The following is a 16,297-nucleotide window of genomic DNA, read 5'->3' as shown; positions in this document are numbered from 1 at the left end:
GTTGATTCATTGAGAAAATCAACAAGATAGACAAGCCCTTATCCAAACTCACCAAAAGGCAGAGAAAGAATATCCAAATTAACAAAATAAGAAATGAAAAGAGAGACATAAAAACAGACAACAAGGAAATACAGAGAATCATCAGGTCATACTTCAAAAACCTGTACTCCACAAAATTCTAAAAGAAATGGACAATTTTCTGGAGCGGTACCACATACCAAAATTAAATCAAGACCAGATAAACAATTTAAATAGACCTATAACCCCTAGGGAAATAGAAACAGTCATTAAAAGTCTCCCAACAAAAAAAAGCCCAGGACCAGATGGTTTCAGTGCAGATTTCTACCAGATTTTCAAAGAAGAACTAATTCCAATTCTCTTCAAATTGTTCCACACAATAGAAACAGAAGGAACATTACCAAACTCTTTTTATGAGGCTACAGTTACCCTGATACCCAAACCACACAAAGATGCAACAAAGAAAGAGAATTACAGACCAATCTCCCTCATGAACATTGATGCAAAAATACTCAACAAAACATTGGCAAACCGAATCCAAGAACACATCAAAAAAATTATCCACCATGACCAAGTAGGTTTCATCCCAGGGATGCAAGGATGGTTCAACATATGAAAATCTGTCAATGTAACACACCATATAAACAAACTGAAAGAAAAAAAACCACATGATCATCTCATTAGATACTGAAAAAGCCTTTGACAAAATCCAACACCCCTTCATGATAAAGGTCTAAGAGATCAGGAATACAAGAAACATTCCTAGACATAATAAAGGCAATTTACAGCATGTCAACAGCCACCATCAAATTAAACAGAGAGAAACTCAAAGCAATTCCACTAAAATCAGGAACAAGACAAGGCTGTCCACTCTCTATATATTTATTCAATATAGTACTTGAAGTTTTAGGTAGAGCAATAAGACAACAAAAGGAGATCAAGGGGATACAAATTAGAAAGGAAGAAGTCAAACTTTCACTATTTGCAAATGATATGATAGTATACATAAGTGACCCCAAAAATTCTACCAGGGAACTCCTACAGTTGATAAACTCCTTCAGTAAGGTGGCAGGATACAAGATCAACTCAAAAAAACAGTAGCCCTCCTATACACAAATGATAAAAAGGATGAGAAAAAAGTCAGAAACATCACCCTTTACAATAGCCACAAATAATATAAAATACCTTGGGATAACACTAACTAAACAAGTGAAGGACCTGTTTGATAAGAACTTTAAGTCTCTAAAGAAAGAAATTGAAGAAGATATAAGAAAATGGAAGGATCTCCCATGCTCATGGATAGGTAGGATTAACAAAGTAAAAATGGCCAGCTTACCAAAAGCAATCTACAGATTCAATGCAATCCCCATCATAATCCCACCACAATTCTTCACAGACTTGGAAAGAACAATACTCAACTTCATATGGAAAAACAAAAGACCCAGGAAAGCTAAAAGAATCCTGTATAATAAAGCAACCTCTGGAGGCATCACCATCCCTGGCCTCAAGCTCTACTATAAAGCTATAGTAATAAAAACAGCTTGGTACTGGCATAAAAACCGACATACAAACCAATGGAATCAAATTGAAGACCCTGACATTAAACCACGCACATATGAACACCTGATTTTTGACAAAGAAGCCAAAACTATACAATGGAAAAAAGAAAGTATCTTCAACAAATGGTGCTGCCATAACTAGATGTCAACATGTAAAAGATTATAAATAGATCCATATCTGTCACCATGCACAAAACTCAAGTCTAAGTGGATCAAAGACCTCAACATAAATCCAGTCACACTAAACTTGATAGAAGAGAAAGTAGGAAGTACTCTTGAACGCATTGGCACAGGAGATCACTTCCTAAATACAACACCAGCAGCACAGACACTGAGAACAACAATTAATAAATGGGACCTCTTGAAACTGAGAAGCTTTTGTAGGGCAAAAGACACAGTCAATAAGACAAAAAGACAGCCTACAGAATGGGAAAAGACCTTCATCAACATCTGACAGAGGACTGATCTCCAAAGAATATAAAGAACTCAAGAAACTAAACATCAAAATACTGAACAATCCAATTAAAAAATGGGCTAAAGAGCTAAACAGAATTCTCAAAAGAAGAATCTCAAATGGCTGAAGGACATTTAAGGAAATGCTCAACATCCTTAGTCATCAGAGAAATGCAAATCAAAACGACTCTGAGATACCACCTTATACCTGTCAGAATGGCTATGATCAAAAACACTAATGATAGTCTATGTTGGAAAGGATGCGGAGCAAAGGGAACACTCCTCCACTGTTGGCGGGAATGCAAACTTGCACAACCACTGTGGAAATCAGTACGGCATTTTCTCAGAAAATTGGGAATCAATCTACCTCAAGACCCAGCCATACCACTCTTGGGCATATACCCAAGGAATGCTCAATCATACCACTAAGATACATGCTCAACTATGTTCGTATCAGCACTATTCATAATAGCCAGAACCTGGAAACAACCTAGATGCCCATCAACTGAAGAATGGATTAAGAAAATGTGGTACATATACACAATGGAATACTACTCAGCAGAGAAAAACAATGACAGCATGAAATTTGCAGGCAAATGGATGGAACTAGAAAATACCATCCTGAGTGAAGTAACCCAAACCCAGAAGGACAAACATGGTATGTACTCACTCTTAAGTGGATACTAGACATTAACCAAAGGGCAATGAGACTGCAACCCACAGAACCAGGAAGGCTACATAGCAGGAGGGACCCTAAGATGACTGTGGCTTATAATAAGTTTTGGTTTTACTCAATTACTGGGCAAGCCTCAGTGAAACATTTCACTATTAGGATAAGAATTTGTATTGTAGCTGGGAGGTGGTGGCGCACACCTTTAATCCCAGCACTCAGGAGGCAGAGCCAGGCGGATCTCTGTGAGTTCGAGGCCAGCCTGGGCTACCAAGCGAGTTCCAGGAAAGGCACAAAGCTACACAGAGAAACCCTGTCTCAACCCCCCCCCCAAAAAAAAAGAATTTGTATTGTATAAAGCTGATAATAGAAAAATAAATAAATAAATAAAAATGAAAAAAAAAAAAAAGACTGTTTTAAACCCATGCTAACAGATCCCCACAGCAACCCCTAAAGGATTGTGCTAGTCCACGGTTTACATAACTGCAAAACAAAGTCAAATGCCCTTTGGGGAACAAAAAAATGAAGTTAATTAAGATAAACTGTAATACCCGCAAAATTCAGCATCTAATTCAAAATCCTTAGACTTTTGAAGAATCAGATAAATGTGATCCATAACCAAGAGAAGAAAAAAGGGCTTGGAAGACAACAATGATAGGAATATTGGAATTCAGCATTAAAAAAAATACTAATAAAAAAGAAGGAATTGACACATGTTAAAAGAGTCATAAATATTCTCAGCAATTCAAAGGAAAGTATGAACCTGAGACAACAGTCTAAAATAAGTGTGATTACAGTCTAAAAAAAAAAGGATGCAGAAAATATTTGAATAGCTAAAATTTTTCCAAATTTTATAAAGCCAAGAGATTTTGAGAAAATAATTCTAACCAGGATAAATTCAAATAAATAGAATGTCAAAGCACATTCTAATGAAATTCAGTACAAACCCATTACAAAAAAAAATGTTGAGACAGGATTAAGCTAAATCACATGGTGGTGGCTCCTCCCACCTTTAATCCCAGCCATTGGCAAGCAGACGCACATGGATCTCTGTTAGTTCAAGGCCAGCCTGGTCTACACAGCAAGTTTCAGGATAGCCAGGGCTACACAGAGAAAACTTGTCTCAAAAATCTGTTTGTGAGTGTGTGTGCGTGTGTGTGTGCGTGAGAGAGAGAGAGAGAGAGAGAGAGAGAGAGAGAGAGAGAGAGAGAGAGAGGAGAGAGAGAGAGAGAGAGAGAGAGAGAGAGAGAGAGAGAGAGAACGCAGGCAGGCAGTTTGGGGCAATTAGGGACAGGGAGGATCGTGCTGTGCAGTTCAGGCTGGCCCTACCTTCTGAGTTTTGTGACTCATATAGGTGGACTTTCAGTCACACAACTGTCTTTGAGTCACTTATGCCTCTGCAAGTCATCCCAATAAACTCACTGGTTCACCAAAGAAGAAGGAGGAGGACGAGGACGAGGACGAGGACGAGGAGGTGGAAAAGACATATGGATAGAGCAAAGTAGAGCCCGTCAGGCAGAGGGAACCACACATAAAAGCACCTTGAGGCAAGAGCATGTCCAGAATGTTCAAGAAATAGCCAGGAGATGGCCAGTGTGACCAAAACAATATGGGAAAGAGGGAAAGCAGAAGGAGCTAGGGACAAGGCTTACAAAAGGCTTTAGGTTACAGAAAGACTTTGCCCCTTTATCCCAGCAAGTGTGGAAGCCACTGGAGGGTTCTGAGGAGGGGAGAGCTATGTGTCAACTTAGGCTAAGTGCTGCTTAATGGGCCATACTAGTAGGAGCATGGAAGGCAGTGGTGCTGAGTGTGATTTGATGAACTGTGGGGGGCTTGCTCCAGAGGTTTCAGAAAAGAATTTTAGTATGTTGCCTAGAGGTCATTCTTGTGGTATTTTATTGAAAAAAGTGGATGCTTTTTGCCCTTGTCCAAAGAGTCTACCTGAGGCTAAAGTGAAAAGTTTTAGATTAATTCTGTTGGCAGAGGAAATCTCAAAACAACCTAGTACAGACTTTGTCATGTAGTTATTAGTGATAACTCTAATGAAGATTTATAACGAAAAGGAGAAAAGGAATGGAGTTAAGTGGAATAGAGCTAAGCCCTGTGTTCAAGGAGATAAACAGATTAAGAAATGTAATAAAGGGAGTGGTGATCTCAGGGCAAGAGGCTATGCAGCTAAGTTTCCAACTGGGAAAAAGAAACTAAAGAAAAACTTAAAGCCAGGTGTGGTGGGGCATAACTTTAATCCCAGCACTCAAAAGGCAGAAGCTGGTGGATCTTTGAGTTTGAGGCCAGCCTAGTCTACAGAGTAAGTTCAAGGACAGCCAAATTTAGGCAGTGAAACACAGAAAGTTGGTAGAGATGTAATTGAATGAGGGAGCCATATTCCAGGCCCAGCAAACAGCAGAACTTAGCAGCTCCCTTCCCTATGTTTTGGAATGGTAATGTATATCCTATGCGATTATATGTTGGAAGTATGTGATCTGCTTTTTTATTTTGATTTTATAGGGGATTACAGTTAAGAGATTGCATGAATCTGTAGAAGTAACCATCTTACTAAATAAGAAACACAAAGCCAATGTAAAGATAAAAGCCCAAGAGGTCAGAGCTAAGAGCCTTACCCTTCCTGCTTCAGCAATCCTCTTCAGCCAAGAGAGACCTACTTCCTGTGTGTTTGTCTTTATATAGACTTTATGTTCTGCCTTCTCATTGGTTGTAAACCCAACCACATGACCGCCTCATCACTGCCTGTCTATACAGACCTCCAGGTCTTCTATGGTTGGTATTGAGATTAAAGGCGTGTGTCTCCAATGCTGGCTGTAACCTTGACCACACAGAGATCTACCTAGCTCTGCCTACCAAGTGCTGGGGTTAAAGGCGTGCGCCACTAACACCCAGCTCTGCTATGGCTTGCTATTAGCTCTGACCCCCAGGCAACTTTATTTATTAACATACAAATAAAATCACATTTCAGTACAAATAAAATATCACCATATTTCCCTTTTTCTATTTTAATAAAATGAAAAGAGAAAAAAGGTTATAACTAACATAAGAAAAACTATATACAAAAGTACAATAACTATATACAATATATACAAGTAATAAATACCTAAACAATGTCTAGTCCATTTGTATTTGACAAATTCAGAGAAAACAATTCCATTACCTATCCTATTTTGATAAGTCCAAAATGTACCTAATTCACTTTCTATCCTAACTAATCTTCAACTATAACTAATTAATCTTCAACTCCCTCAGAGACCCAAGAAGGAAATAATATTACCTAACAAAAATAAAAACAGGAAGTGCATGCAAGCAGTTTCCAAAAAAAATGTGAGTTGACAGAAACAGCCAGCTGCCTGGACAGTCACCTGAGGTTTCTCTGCAGTGTCGGGGCATCATCTTCAGCCTATAGGCTTAGCATATCTGACAGACTCATTTGTGAAGTAGGATGTACACAAGGTCAACAGTTTAACCTCACATTGGGTGAGAGCAGTCCACGTACCAGAAACACCTGAATTCCACTAGTGTCATGTCATGATTCAGGATTTTAAATTCTGGAAATTGTTGATGGTTTTTCAATTCAGCTGTCCATTCTTCTTGGCTGTGTATATATGGCTTCATCTCAGCATCCCGTTCTTCTCCACATCCCTCTATTAAATGCCAGTCTACTATTGAGAGGCGTGAGCTTAGTTACTCTTCAAGAATAACTGTTTCGGCTGTTGTTCCATTGCACATCAGAAGCCATCGGCCCACTGCCTGTTCAGCTGCCTTCGAAGAAAAGGGCACTGTACTTTTTCCGGATTGCGAAGGCCACTTCAGGGATGGTGCCATATTGTCCTGGCCTCAGAATATGCCTTTTGATAAAGCCATAACCATACTTGTTTTGGCAAGAATCAGTAGTCCTTTGTTTCGTGTCCTGTCTGTCTTTTTTGTCCTGTTGTCAGCAGTTGATTCAAGGATACTTTGTTGTCCAGTGGCTAACTTTTGCCACAATGAAAGTTAACTCCATATGCAGTTTCTTCAATGCCCATATTCTCTCTGAAGTAGATTGGTACTGCCAGGAGCCAACATGTCTCATAGTCATAACAAAAAGAGAAATTTTCTAAGTTATTAAAACATTTTAAATGCCATATTCTGTAGATCTCTGAAGTGTTTGAAGATGACCTGTCTATCTAAAATATATCTGCTAACTAGTAATTGTCTTTTTCAGAAGAGACCTTGAGCTTTGGACTTTGAAACATTGTTGAGATGGTGATAGACTATGGGGACTTTTGAAGTTAGACTAAATGCATTTTGCATTATGATATTGTTAAAAGCCTATGGAGGCCAGGGAATGGAATGTGGTAGTTTGAATGTAATTGGCCCCCATAATCTCATAGCGAGTGGCACTATTAGGAGGTGTGGCTTTGTTGGAGTGGGTGTGGCCTTATTAGAAGGAGTGTGTCACTGTGGGGGTAGGCTTTGAGGTTTTTCTATGCTCAGGATACTGCCCAGTGTCTCGGTCGACTTCCTGTTGCCAGAAAGATGCAGGACTCTCAGCAACTTCTCTAGCACCGTGTCTGCCTGCACATGGCCATGCTCCCTGCCAAGATGATAGTGGACTGAACCTCTGAAACTGTAAGCGAGCCACCCCAATTAAATATTTTCCTTTATAAGAGTTGCCATGGTCATGCTGGTGTCTCTTCACAGCAATAGGAACCCTAACTGAGACAGGCTTGAACAAGATTATTATGGTTTCTGCATAGAGAACAGACTGAAGGGAGAGGAGGATGGACCATAGCAATTCAAAGACTAATAAATTCATGAAGGCCTTCACACAAAAATGTTTCTGTGATCTTAAAAGTAATTGCTAATAAGTGATATATTTTAAAAATAATCTAAAGGCTCCAAAGGCACACTGATCACAGTCAAGGCTGAAGGTGGGGGGTGGGGTGGGGAGGGTGTAGACACTGCATAATCTACCTTTGTTTGTGTTTGAAACATTTTTAACCAAGTTTTTTTTAATCAATATAGTGAGATAAGTGATAAAGACATAAATTCAACAATGAATTCCCTTTAGAGAATTCCAAGAGGCTGAAGTGCCAGGACAAACTTAAACAGGAAAAATGTAACAGAGAAAACTACAAAGTCCTATATTTGGTTCCAGAATGTCAAGTGAACATTATAAAATGGACAACCCTAGATGACTGTTAAAGGAAGTGGAATATCCTGGAGTTTTACTACACTGCAGCAAAGTCAGCAGAGAGGCTGCCAAAAACTCACAGCAAACTCAGTTAATAATTTTAAAAGGAATATGCAGGGAGACGATTGTCTCAGGAGCAGACTGCTTTATACCTGCTGCTATTTGCAATTTTAGAAGCCCCTTCTAATGTAGCCTGTGTTCAGCCATTTCCAACTACATTATATGAGGAGTGGATAAGGGAGCTAGAGATATCATAGCAGGAAGAAACAAAACTCCAGAGATACAAGTAATAAAGTCTGGTTGTGATAGAATATTATTTCAAGGTGTGTTACTTTTGTTTATGTTCTGGAACGTTTACTGATGCAAAAATGTTTGATTAAATACAATTCACCTGAGGTCAGGAGGCTGAGTCAGCATCTAGCTGACAGGAAGTGGTAGGAAGGAGCCAGGTGTGAAAGGTTTTATAAGGAGGGGTGAGAAGCTTTTGGAGGACTCGAGCAAGGAGAGGGGGTGAGCTACTTGCTATTCAGCCTCTCTGAAGAGCAGAATTCCACCTTAACCTTTGAATCTTGAGTTCCTTAGAGGGAGAAAGGTTTAGTTAAGCTCCCTTGTAGCTTTGAAAGAGTTGGAGCCGGAGGGAACAGAATTCCCTCCAGCTATGGCCCTTGGCCTAACTGCTGATGGTAGCAGCGGAGTTGCAGTTGCTGATTCAGACAGCTGTGGCTTAAAAGGAAGCAATCTTAAAAAAAGGACAACATCTCGTGGCCTTTCTTCTCCCCTGTTCCCATTGAGGTAAACGATCGGTCACCCAAGACTGGAACAGTTTACAACACTTCTTCTCTTGTAACTTATGATGACTAGGATAAAATCCAGACTCCTATAGCAGAAAAAAGTTCTACAGTTTGGTCTTTTCTGTCAACATCTTTGGTCTCAGACCTCAAAACTCTTAGGCCTTTTTCAAGACCCTACGTTTCCTCTATTTGAAATTCTCTTCCACTGGATGGTTAATGACCTCCACCAGTAGGTCATTCTTCAATGACAGGGTCTAAGGGAGAGTTCCAGGAGAAGAGAAGATAAAGAAGACAGTAAAGCTGGGGTCAGAGGTCTTGCATAAATAATGTCCTTTGCCAAGCAAGCTTATTAAGAAGTATAGCACCAGCTGGGCAGTAGTGGCTCATGCCTTTAATCCCAGCACTTGGAGGCAGAGGCAGGTGGATCTCTATGAGTTCGAGACCAGCCTGGTCTACTAAGTGAGTTTCAGGACAGCTAGGGCTGTTACACAGAGAAATCCTGTCTTCAAACAAACAAACAAACAACAACAAAAAAGAAGTACATTATCTTACATACAGTTTTTTCTGAAAGGGAAAATGGGACAAAGACAGTGGGAAGCTAATCTAGCAATGTTGCAAAAAAAGAACATAAGATATCTCAAGGGCCTTGGGATAGATAACCATAGCCCCTTAGGGTAGACAAGTTGGGTTCTCAGGATCCTAAACCATAGCTCCCCCACGGCCCTGCCCCATGCTATTACTGGCTCTACCAAGCATATTCCTGGTTTAGAAAAGGAGCTATAGTTCTTCTCCATGCATCAGGGCCTCAGGGAACCTTAGGTCAGGTCCTAGTTCTCAACAGTTTAAAAAAAAAAAGGAAAAAGAAACACACACACACACACACACACACACACTTTAGAGTTGCCTCTTCATTTTTAGCCAAAGAATGCAAGGTTGGTTTAATATCTAAAAGTCAATTAATGTAAATACCATTTCAATGGAATTAAAAGCAAACCACACAATCACCTTGACAGTGTAAAAGCATTTGGTAAAATTCAATATCCAACCCATGATCAAAAACATTCAACAAACTATACACAAAGGAAATTTCCTCAGTCTGATAAAGGACAACTAAGTCACCCCTACCCACACTATATTTAACAATACAAGAAGTTTCTGCTTGAGATATAGTATTGGCTTTTATCACTTCTATTCTACACAGTACTAGACTCCAGCTAGTCTAGTTAAGCACGAAAAAGAAGCAAAAGGGATGTAGATTAGAATGAAAGTAAAACCCTCTCATTTGAAAACAACATGATTATGTTTAAAAAAAAAAAAAAAACCTAATATGGGGCTGGAGAAATGGCTCAGGGGGTTAAGAGCACTGAGTGCTTTTCCAGAGGTCCTGAGTTCACTTCCCAGCAACCACATGGTGGCTCACAACCATCTATAATGGGATCTGATGCCCTCTTCTGGCCTGCAGTGATACATGCAGGCAGAACACTATACATAATAAATCAATCTTAAAAAAAAAAAAAAACCTAATAAACAAGTTCAGTAAGTGGCAAAGTACAGGCTCAACACATAAGCATCATGTATCTATGGTCTAACAAGGAACAGTCTCAAAATATTCACAATATAGCATCAAAAAGAAAATAGTTAGGGAGGGATATATATATATATATATATATATATATATATATATATATTTTACAAACAAATTTTTATTTTATATATGAGTGTCCTATCTGTATATATGCCTTTATGCCAGAAGAGGGCATCAGATCACACTAGAGATTGTTGTGAGCCACTATGTGGTTGCTGGGAACTGAACTCAGGACCTCTGGAAGAGCAGCCAGTGCTCTTAACCACTGAACCATCTCTCCAGCCCCGGAGGGGTATATTTAACAAAATAAGTGTTAAATACTGAAAACTGAAAGTTCTTTGAAAGAAAAAGATCTAGATAAATAGAAATCCTGTGTTCATAGATTGAAAGCTTAACATCAGTAAGACAGCAATATTCTCAAAACTGATTCAAAACAATCTAGTGAAATCTGGCTCTTTGTTGTTGTTATTGTTTTCTTTCAGAAATCAATGAAATGGTCATTAAATTAATACTAAAATGCCGGTCACAAGACCCATAAAATCCTATACCATCTTGCAAAAGAAAAACCTATGGGACTGCAACTTTATAGTTTCAAAAGGGCAATGTGGGGGTTGGGGATTTAGTTCAGTGGTAGAGCGCTTGCCTAGCAAGTGCAAGGCCCTGGGTTTGGTCCTCAGCTCTGGAAAAAAAAGGTGGAGGTGCAATGGGTAGACTATTGGAACAGAATGAAAATGTAGGCATGAACTCATGTTATAGCTGACTGGGTTTTACAAGGGTGCCAAAAACAATTCAATGAGAAAGAGCAGTCTTTTCAATAAATGGTGCTGGAACAACTATACACCCCCATATGGAATTGGACTCTTGCCTCCTATCATATGCCAAAAAATAACTTCAAAGGCCCAAAGATGTAAATGCAGCAGCATAAACAATAGAACTGGCAAACACAGGAATAAATCATCAGATAAGACAATGATTTACCTTAGACATATCTGACACTAAAAGTAACAAAAGAAAAAAACCTGAAATTCATCAAAATTTAAAACTTTTCTTTTTTGAATAAAGTGAACACACCACACTGAATGGGAGAAGATATTTGACTAGTAAATGGAGTATCTAGTAACACATATAACTCAACAACAAAATGACGAGCTCCCCAACTCTTAAAAGATAAAAGACTTGAATAGATATTTCTCTACAGAAGATATACAGAAAGCAAATACACACACACACACACACACACACACACACACACACACACACACGTCCCCCTCCAAAAAAGTTCCTCAATGCCATCAGTTACCAGAGAGATACAAATACAACCACAAGGAGATGACACTTCCGACTCATTAGGACAGCTGTAATCAGAAGGGCATGCAGTCAATGCTACACCAGCTGCAGGGTGCAAGGTAGACAGACCCAGGATTTCAATGTCATTTATTTGGGACTAACTGACAGAAGTATGGTGGTCAAAACAACAAAAAGACTGGTGACTTTCCATTATCTGGGTCAGAAGAAGGATGATTTTGTCACCATCAGGACAGAATGGTTTCTCCAAACCCAGGAACACACCGTGTTTATCTCAAGCTAATGTCAAAGATGTCAGGCACATTCTCAACAGCACTGAGCTCTGCTCATACAGTCCCAAACATCACTCTAAAGGTTTTGTCTACAAACTATGCCAGGAAGTTAACTAGGATTACTCAAGGGCAATCATGGTGGTTATGACCCAAGATGGCTGTAGTCATTTCAACTTTGTCCCTACAATTTGCAAGATGCAGAGAAATCAGAACCATCACATACTGCTAATAGGCCTTTAAAGTGGTAAAGTTGCTTTGTTAACTGTCTGGCAGTATCTCAAAAAGTAAAATATAACTATACAACTAGGAAATCACACTCTTAGTTCCAATCACAAATATAAGTCCACACAGAAATCTTTAAACAAATGGTAGCATTATTCCTAAGAACTGAAAGGCAAAAAAACAAAACAAAACAAAACAAAAAACAAATATCCTCAACTAAAAAAGAGATCAGTAAAATGTGACCTATCAACACAATGGACTAGTATTCTGCCATTAAAAGGAATGAAGCACATGCTAGACGATAAATGAACCTTGAGACTTTATGCTAGTTTTAAAAAGTCTGTCAGGCCAAGCAGTGGTGGTGCACACCTTTAATCCCAGCACTCAGAGGCAGAGGTAGGCAGAGCTCTGTGAGTTTGAGGCCAGTCTAATCTACAGAGTGAGTTCCAGGACAGCCAAGGCTACACAGAGAAACTTTGTCTCAAAAACCAAAACAAAACAAAAAGCCAGTTAGGAAGAGCATAGGTAATTCTACAGAGGCAGAAAAAGATGCCTGGCTGCCCTTGACTACAGATGGGGAAATGTGGAGGGTGATAACAGCTAAAATGTACAGAGTACCTTGTGGGGTGGTGATGAAATGTTCAAAAACTTAATGGGGTGATGTCTACACAACTGTGAATATGCAAAAGAAATTGACTCGTGCTTAAACAGACAAATTGCATAGCACATGTACTAGATCTTGGGGTGGAAGAGAAAGAAAAAACTATAAAGCCTTTGTTAAGTTCCAGTAACAAATTGCTGCATATGTTCATCTCCACTGTTCCCAGTGTAGACCAGATGAATACCAGCAACTGATGCATTGGTACTCATCTGTTTTCCTCTACTAGACCTACTAAACCAGGAGTTCTCTGAGGCGGGGACTTAATTCCTGTTCCTTGGAATTCAGTGAGTGTCTGCACACTGTGTGCATGACATATGATAGGATATACCATAACTGCTGGTCAAGACCACCTTTAAAGTGGTCCTGAGGGAAGCTTTACTTTAACTGGGGTCATCGGGCAAAATCTAAAGAGGATGCATCTGAGCAGAAACTTGATGATGAGAAGGAAGCAAGAGATGAGCATCTCAGGAATGAAAAAAATAGAAAGGGCAAAACCCTCAAGATGGGAACACTGACCATAAGTGCCTGGGTTCTCAAGGGAAGGAAGTCGCATCTACAATGAACTCTATACCCTCTACAACACTGAGAAGCAGAAGTGTCTTCCACTCACACTCAATAGTACTTCTTTAAGCTATTTGAACCAGGGGGAAGGGGACTTTACTCTTTACTGTTCAGGATCATCACAGATTTTGAAGACAGTCTTGAAGATCATCACTCTTCAAGACAAAAAACAATGACAGGAAAGAAAAATGAGCAAGACTTTTTGAATTCTGTTATGACAGAAACGGGGGGGGGGTGGAATGGCAATTTTACAAGGAAAGCTCATCAAACACATTCTGCAGGCAGAATAATGTGCTCAACCTGCCTTTAGCCCCTAGAGCATGGCGCTTTGCATTTATAGTATTTTTAATCTCTAATGCTCCAGAGGATGGAAGGACAGCCAATATGCACAAATTCAAAGAGGATTACAGTTCAAAGGGAGCTGTCCAGCAACCAACAGGCTGAAATCAGAGGAAACGTTCACCGACTGTTCACATGGCTCAAGGAGGTTACAGGGATTACTCACAAGACAGTTACCAGCAGAACTTTGAGAACAACAGAGAATTGTTCCAGTCCATTCTCCCAGCATTCAGGACCATGCATTTACAGATTCTGTAAAACTGCCAGAGTGTAATAGTCAAGGGGGCTGATTTTGAAACATCACACTCATGCCAAAAAAAAAACAAAAACAAAAACAAAAAAAAAAAAAAAAACAAGAATTAACCGGCATGAGGAGTACAATAACTTGCTTATCTCTGCCTCAGGAAGAAAAAAATGGTTTAAATTATTGAACAAAATTTTGGTTTTTTGAGACGGGGTCTTACTATGTAGCGCTGGCTGGCCTGGAATTCACTAAGGAGGCCAGGCTGGCCTTGAATTTACAGTGATCCTCCTGACTCTGGAATGGTAGCATTTCAGGTGTGCAGCACCAACCCCAGATCAAGTTGTACTATAAGAGGCAACAAAAGGCTGAACCAGTGAGCACCCAAAACCAAGCTGAAACTCCACTACCTACTAAGGTTCCTACAGACTCATGGTAGAAAAGGGAAACCTACTGACTCTAAGTTCAGGCACAGGTGACAAAATGACAAACAAGCCATTGAGGGGAATGGTGTGGGCCTGGGGGGCCAAGACCGCCCGCGAGCATCGCCTGCGCTCACCTTCAGGGCCCGGCGGCGGCTCCGGCCGCTTCCCGCGGGACAAGAAGGCCTTGGGCAGCAGCAGCGATACAGCTAGGACGAGCCCGGAGGCCAGAGCCACTCTCTGCACCGTGGAGTACGCCATAGCTGCGTACCGCGGAGCCCAGGAGTTGAAACCGGAACCGGAACCGCAGCGCGCAAGCCGGCTTACAACGGACCCGCGGGCTGCGCAGACGGCGGCGCGCGAGGGACAAGACGCGTGTAACCCCTCCGCTACCCCGAGTGCCCTAGGGTGATGCGGTGTGTGTCAACCGCAAGCTTCCAGCTTGCCCGAATCCAGCTGTCACCCAGGCACGGGCATCCTAGTGCCTAAATCTGGCGGGTTTTCGTTTCTCTCTATCCTTGTTCACCACCCACCTCTAAACCCTTGCCTCATTTGCGGGAGGAACTCACTTTCCCAACTTCAGTTCATGCACATCGCTTCCACAACTCCATCTGCAACCAAAGGCGATAAAACCAAAACGCAGAACTATTGAGTTCTCGCCGTAGCTCAAAGCCTTCCAGAACCTACCATGACCTTTAGAATGACATCAAATTTCTTTATCTGACCTTAAGGGCCTGCATGATCTAGTCTTACCAATGCTCTTTAAAAACAGGATGACTCATTTGCTACTAATTCTCTTGTTTTGAAGAAACAAGTCCCCTTGTTTAAAAGGGGACTTTTATTCATTCTGTTTGCTATACCTGGAAAATCCCTGATGTCATCTTCATCTGTCAAAAACTCATCTGAAGAAACAGCTTAGAACAACTATCCTTATGAAGCTTTTCAGTCAGCCTTTCCATGTTACAAAACCTTAACCCTATGCCACCTGTCTCTACTTCTTTAACAAATGTTCTTTTAGTTTTAAAGTACACTTCAAACTCTGAAGAGTTTGATGAATCAAATGGGTTCCACTGAGAAACAGGTGGGTATCTAAACAAAATTCTGGACTCCACAGTCAGCTCAGCTGCAAAGAGGAGTCAGGAAAGGCTCTGCTGGGGTGTAGTTTGAGCTCTTTATTTAATAGGCAGACAGGTGAGAGGGACCAGGGGTGCATTCAATGAAAATCAAGCAAAGAAAGTTAAGTTTCCTGCCGTGTTCAGAGAACTACCAATAATTTATTTTAGCTGGCCATGCAGTTGGTGACCAGTCATAAAGTCCTGAGACTGTAGCTCTCAGAACTAGGTCCTGGAAAGTATACGGAGAACTTCCAGTTAAACATGGAGGTGTAACACATGCATTTATCTTTGCTTTCCCCTAGACACTTCCCAAAATGAAAAAGGGTATAAACCTACAAGACTAAACAGAATGCTAGAAAACAGGATAGCAGATGAGAAGGCTCAAAACTGTGTAAGGCACATGGCAACACCATCCAGTAGAAACACAATTCAGAATTTCTAATAGTTGTATTAAATGGGTTAAAATAAATGTGTGAAATTAATTTAAGTAAGTATCATTTAAACTGATATATCCAAAATATTATTTCAGATTGTATAGTACTAGTCAGTTACATTTTAGTGATTCACTAGCCACCTACCAATTGGATAATGAATATTTACAACACAAAAAGTTAATTGGCTACAAAGGAAAGCCTTTATGAAGCAAACTAATTTGCTCCCAAGAACCTATAAATTCTAGTAATTAGAAGCACTGGTAATCTTTGAGGGCCAGGGTGTGGTGTGCAGATGAATAAAAAAGGACTGGTTGAGGGTCTAGTTAAGAAGCAGATATCCAAGCCAGGCATGGTGATGCACACCTTTAATCCCAGCACTTCAGAGGCAAAGCCAGGTGGATCTCCGTGAGTCATGGCCAGCCTGGTCTACACAGTGAGTTCAAGGGCAGCCAGAGTTATGTAAT

At 40.3% G+C, this 16,297-nt stretch overlaps 1 protein-coding gene across 6 annotated transcripts in view; it reads right to left on the bottom strand.

Annotated features, from left to right (window-relative positions):
- Positions 1-14,623, bottom strand: part of Ric3 (RIC3 acetylcholine receptor chaperone) — a 59,483-nt gene extending 44,860 nt beyond the window's left edge. Inside the window, exon 1 of one of the 6 annotated variants that reach the window (XR_008213203.1) lies at positions 14,422-14,623. Coding sequence is in view for 4 of the 6 variants with exons in the window: in XM_052714129.1 (XP_052570089.1) it covers positions 14,422-14,545 (124 nt within the window). In the remaining 2 variants the exon portion in view is untranslated. The remainder of the gene's footprint in view (positions 1-14,421) is intronic. The other 5 variants (XR_008213202.1, XM_052714129.1, XM_052714130.1 and 2 more) reach the window with 5 other exon arrangements.
- Between the last annotated feature and the right edge of the window lie 1,674 nt (positions 14,624-16,297).

The sequence above is a fragment of the Peromyscus californicus genome, unplaced genomic scaffold (assembly GCF_007827085.1).
Source record: "Peromyscus californicus insignis strain IS unplaced genomic scaffold, ASM782708v3 Scaffold_4__1_contigs__length_199733344, whole genome shotgun sequence".
Classification (NCBI taxonomy): domain Eukaryota; kingdom Metazoa; phylum Chordata; class Mammalia; order Rodentia; family Cricetidae; genus Peromyscus; species Peromyscus californicus.
The sequence above is the reverse complement of the archived record's forward strand: the minus strand, read 5'-3'. Positions and strand labels throughout refer to the sequence as shown.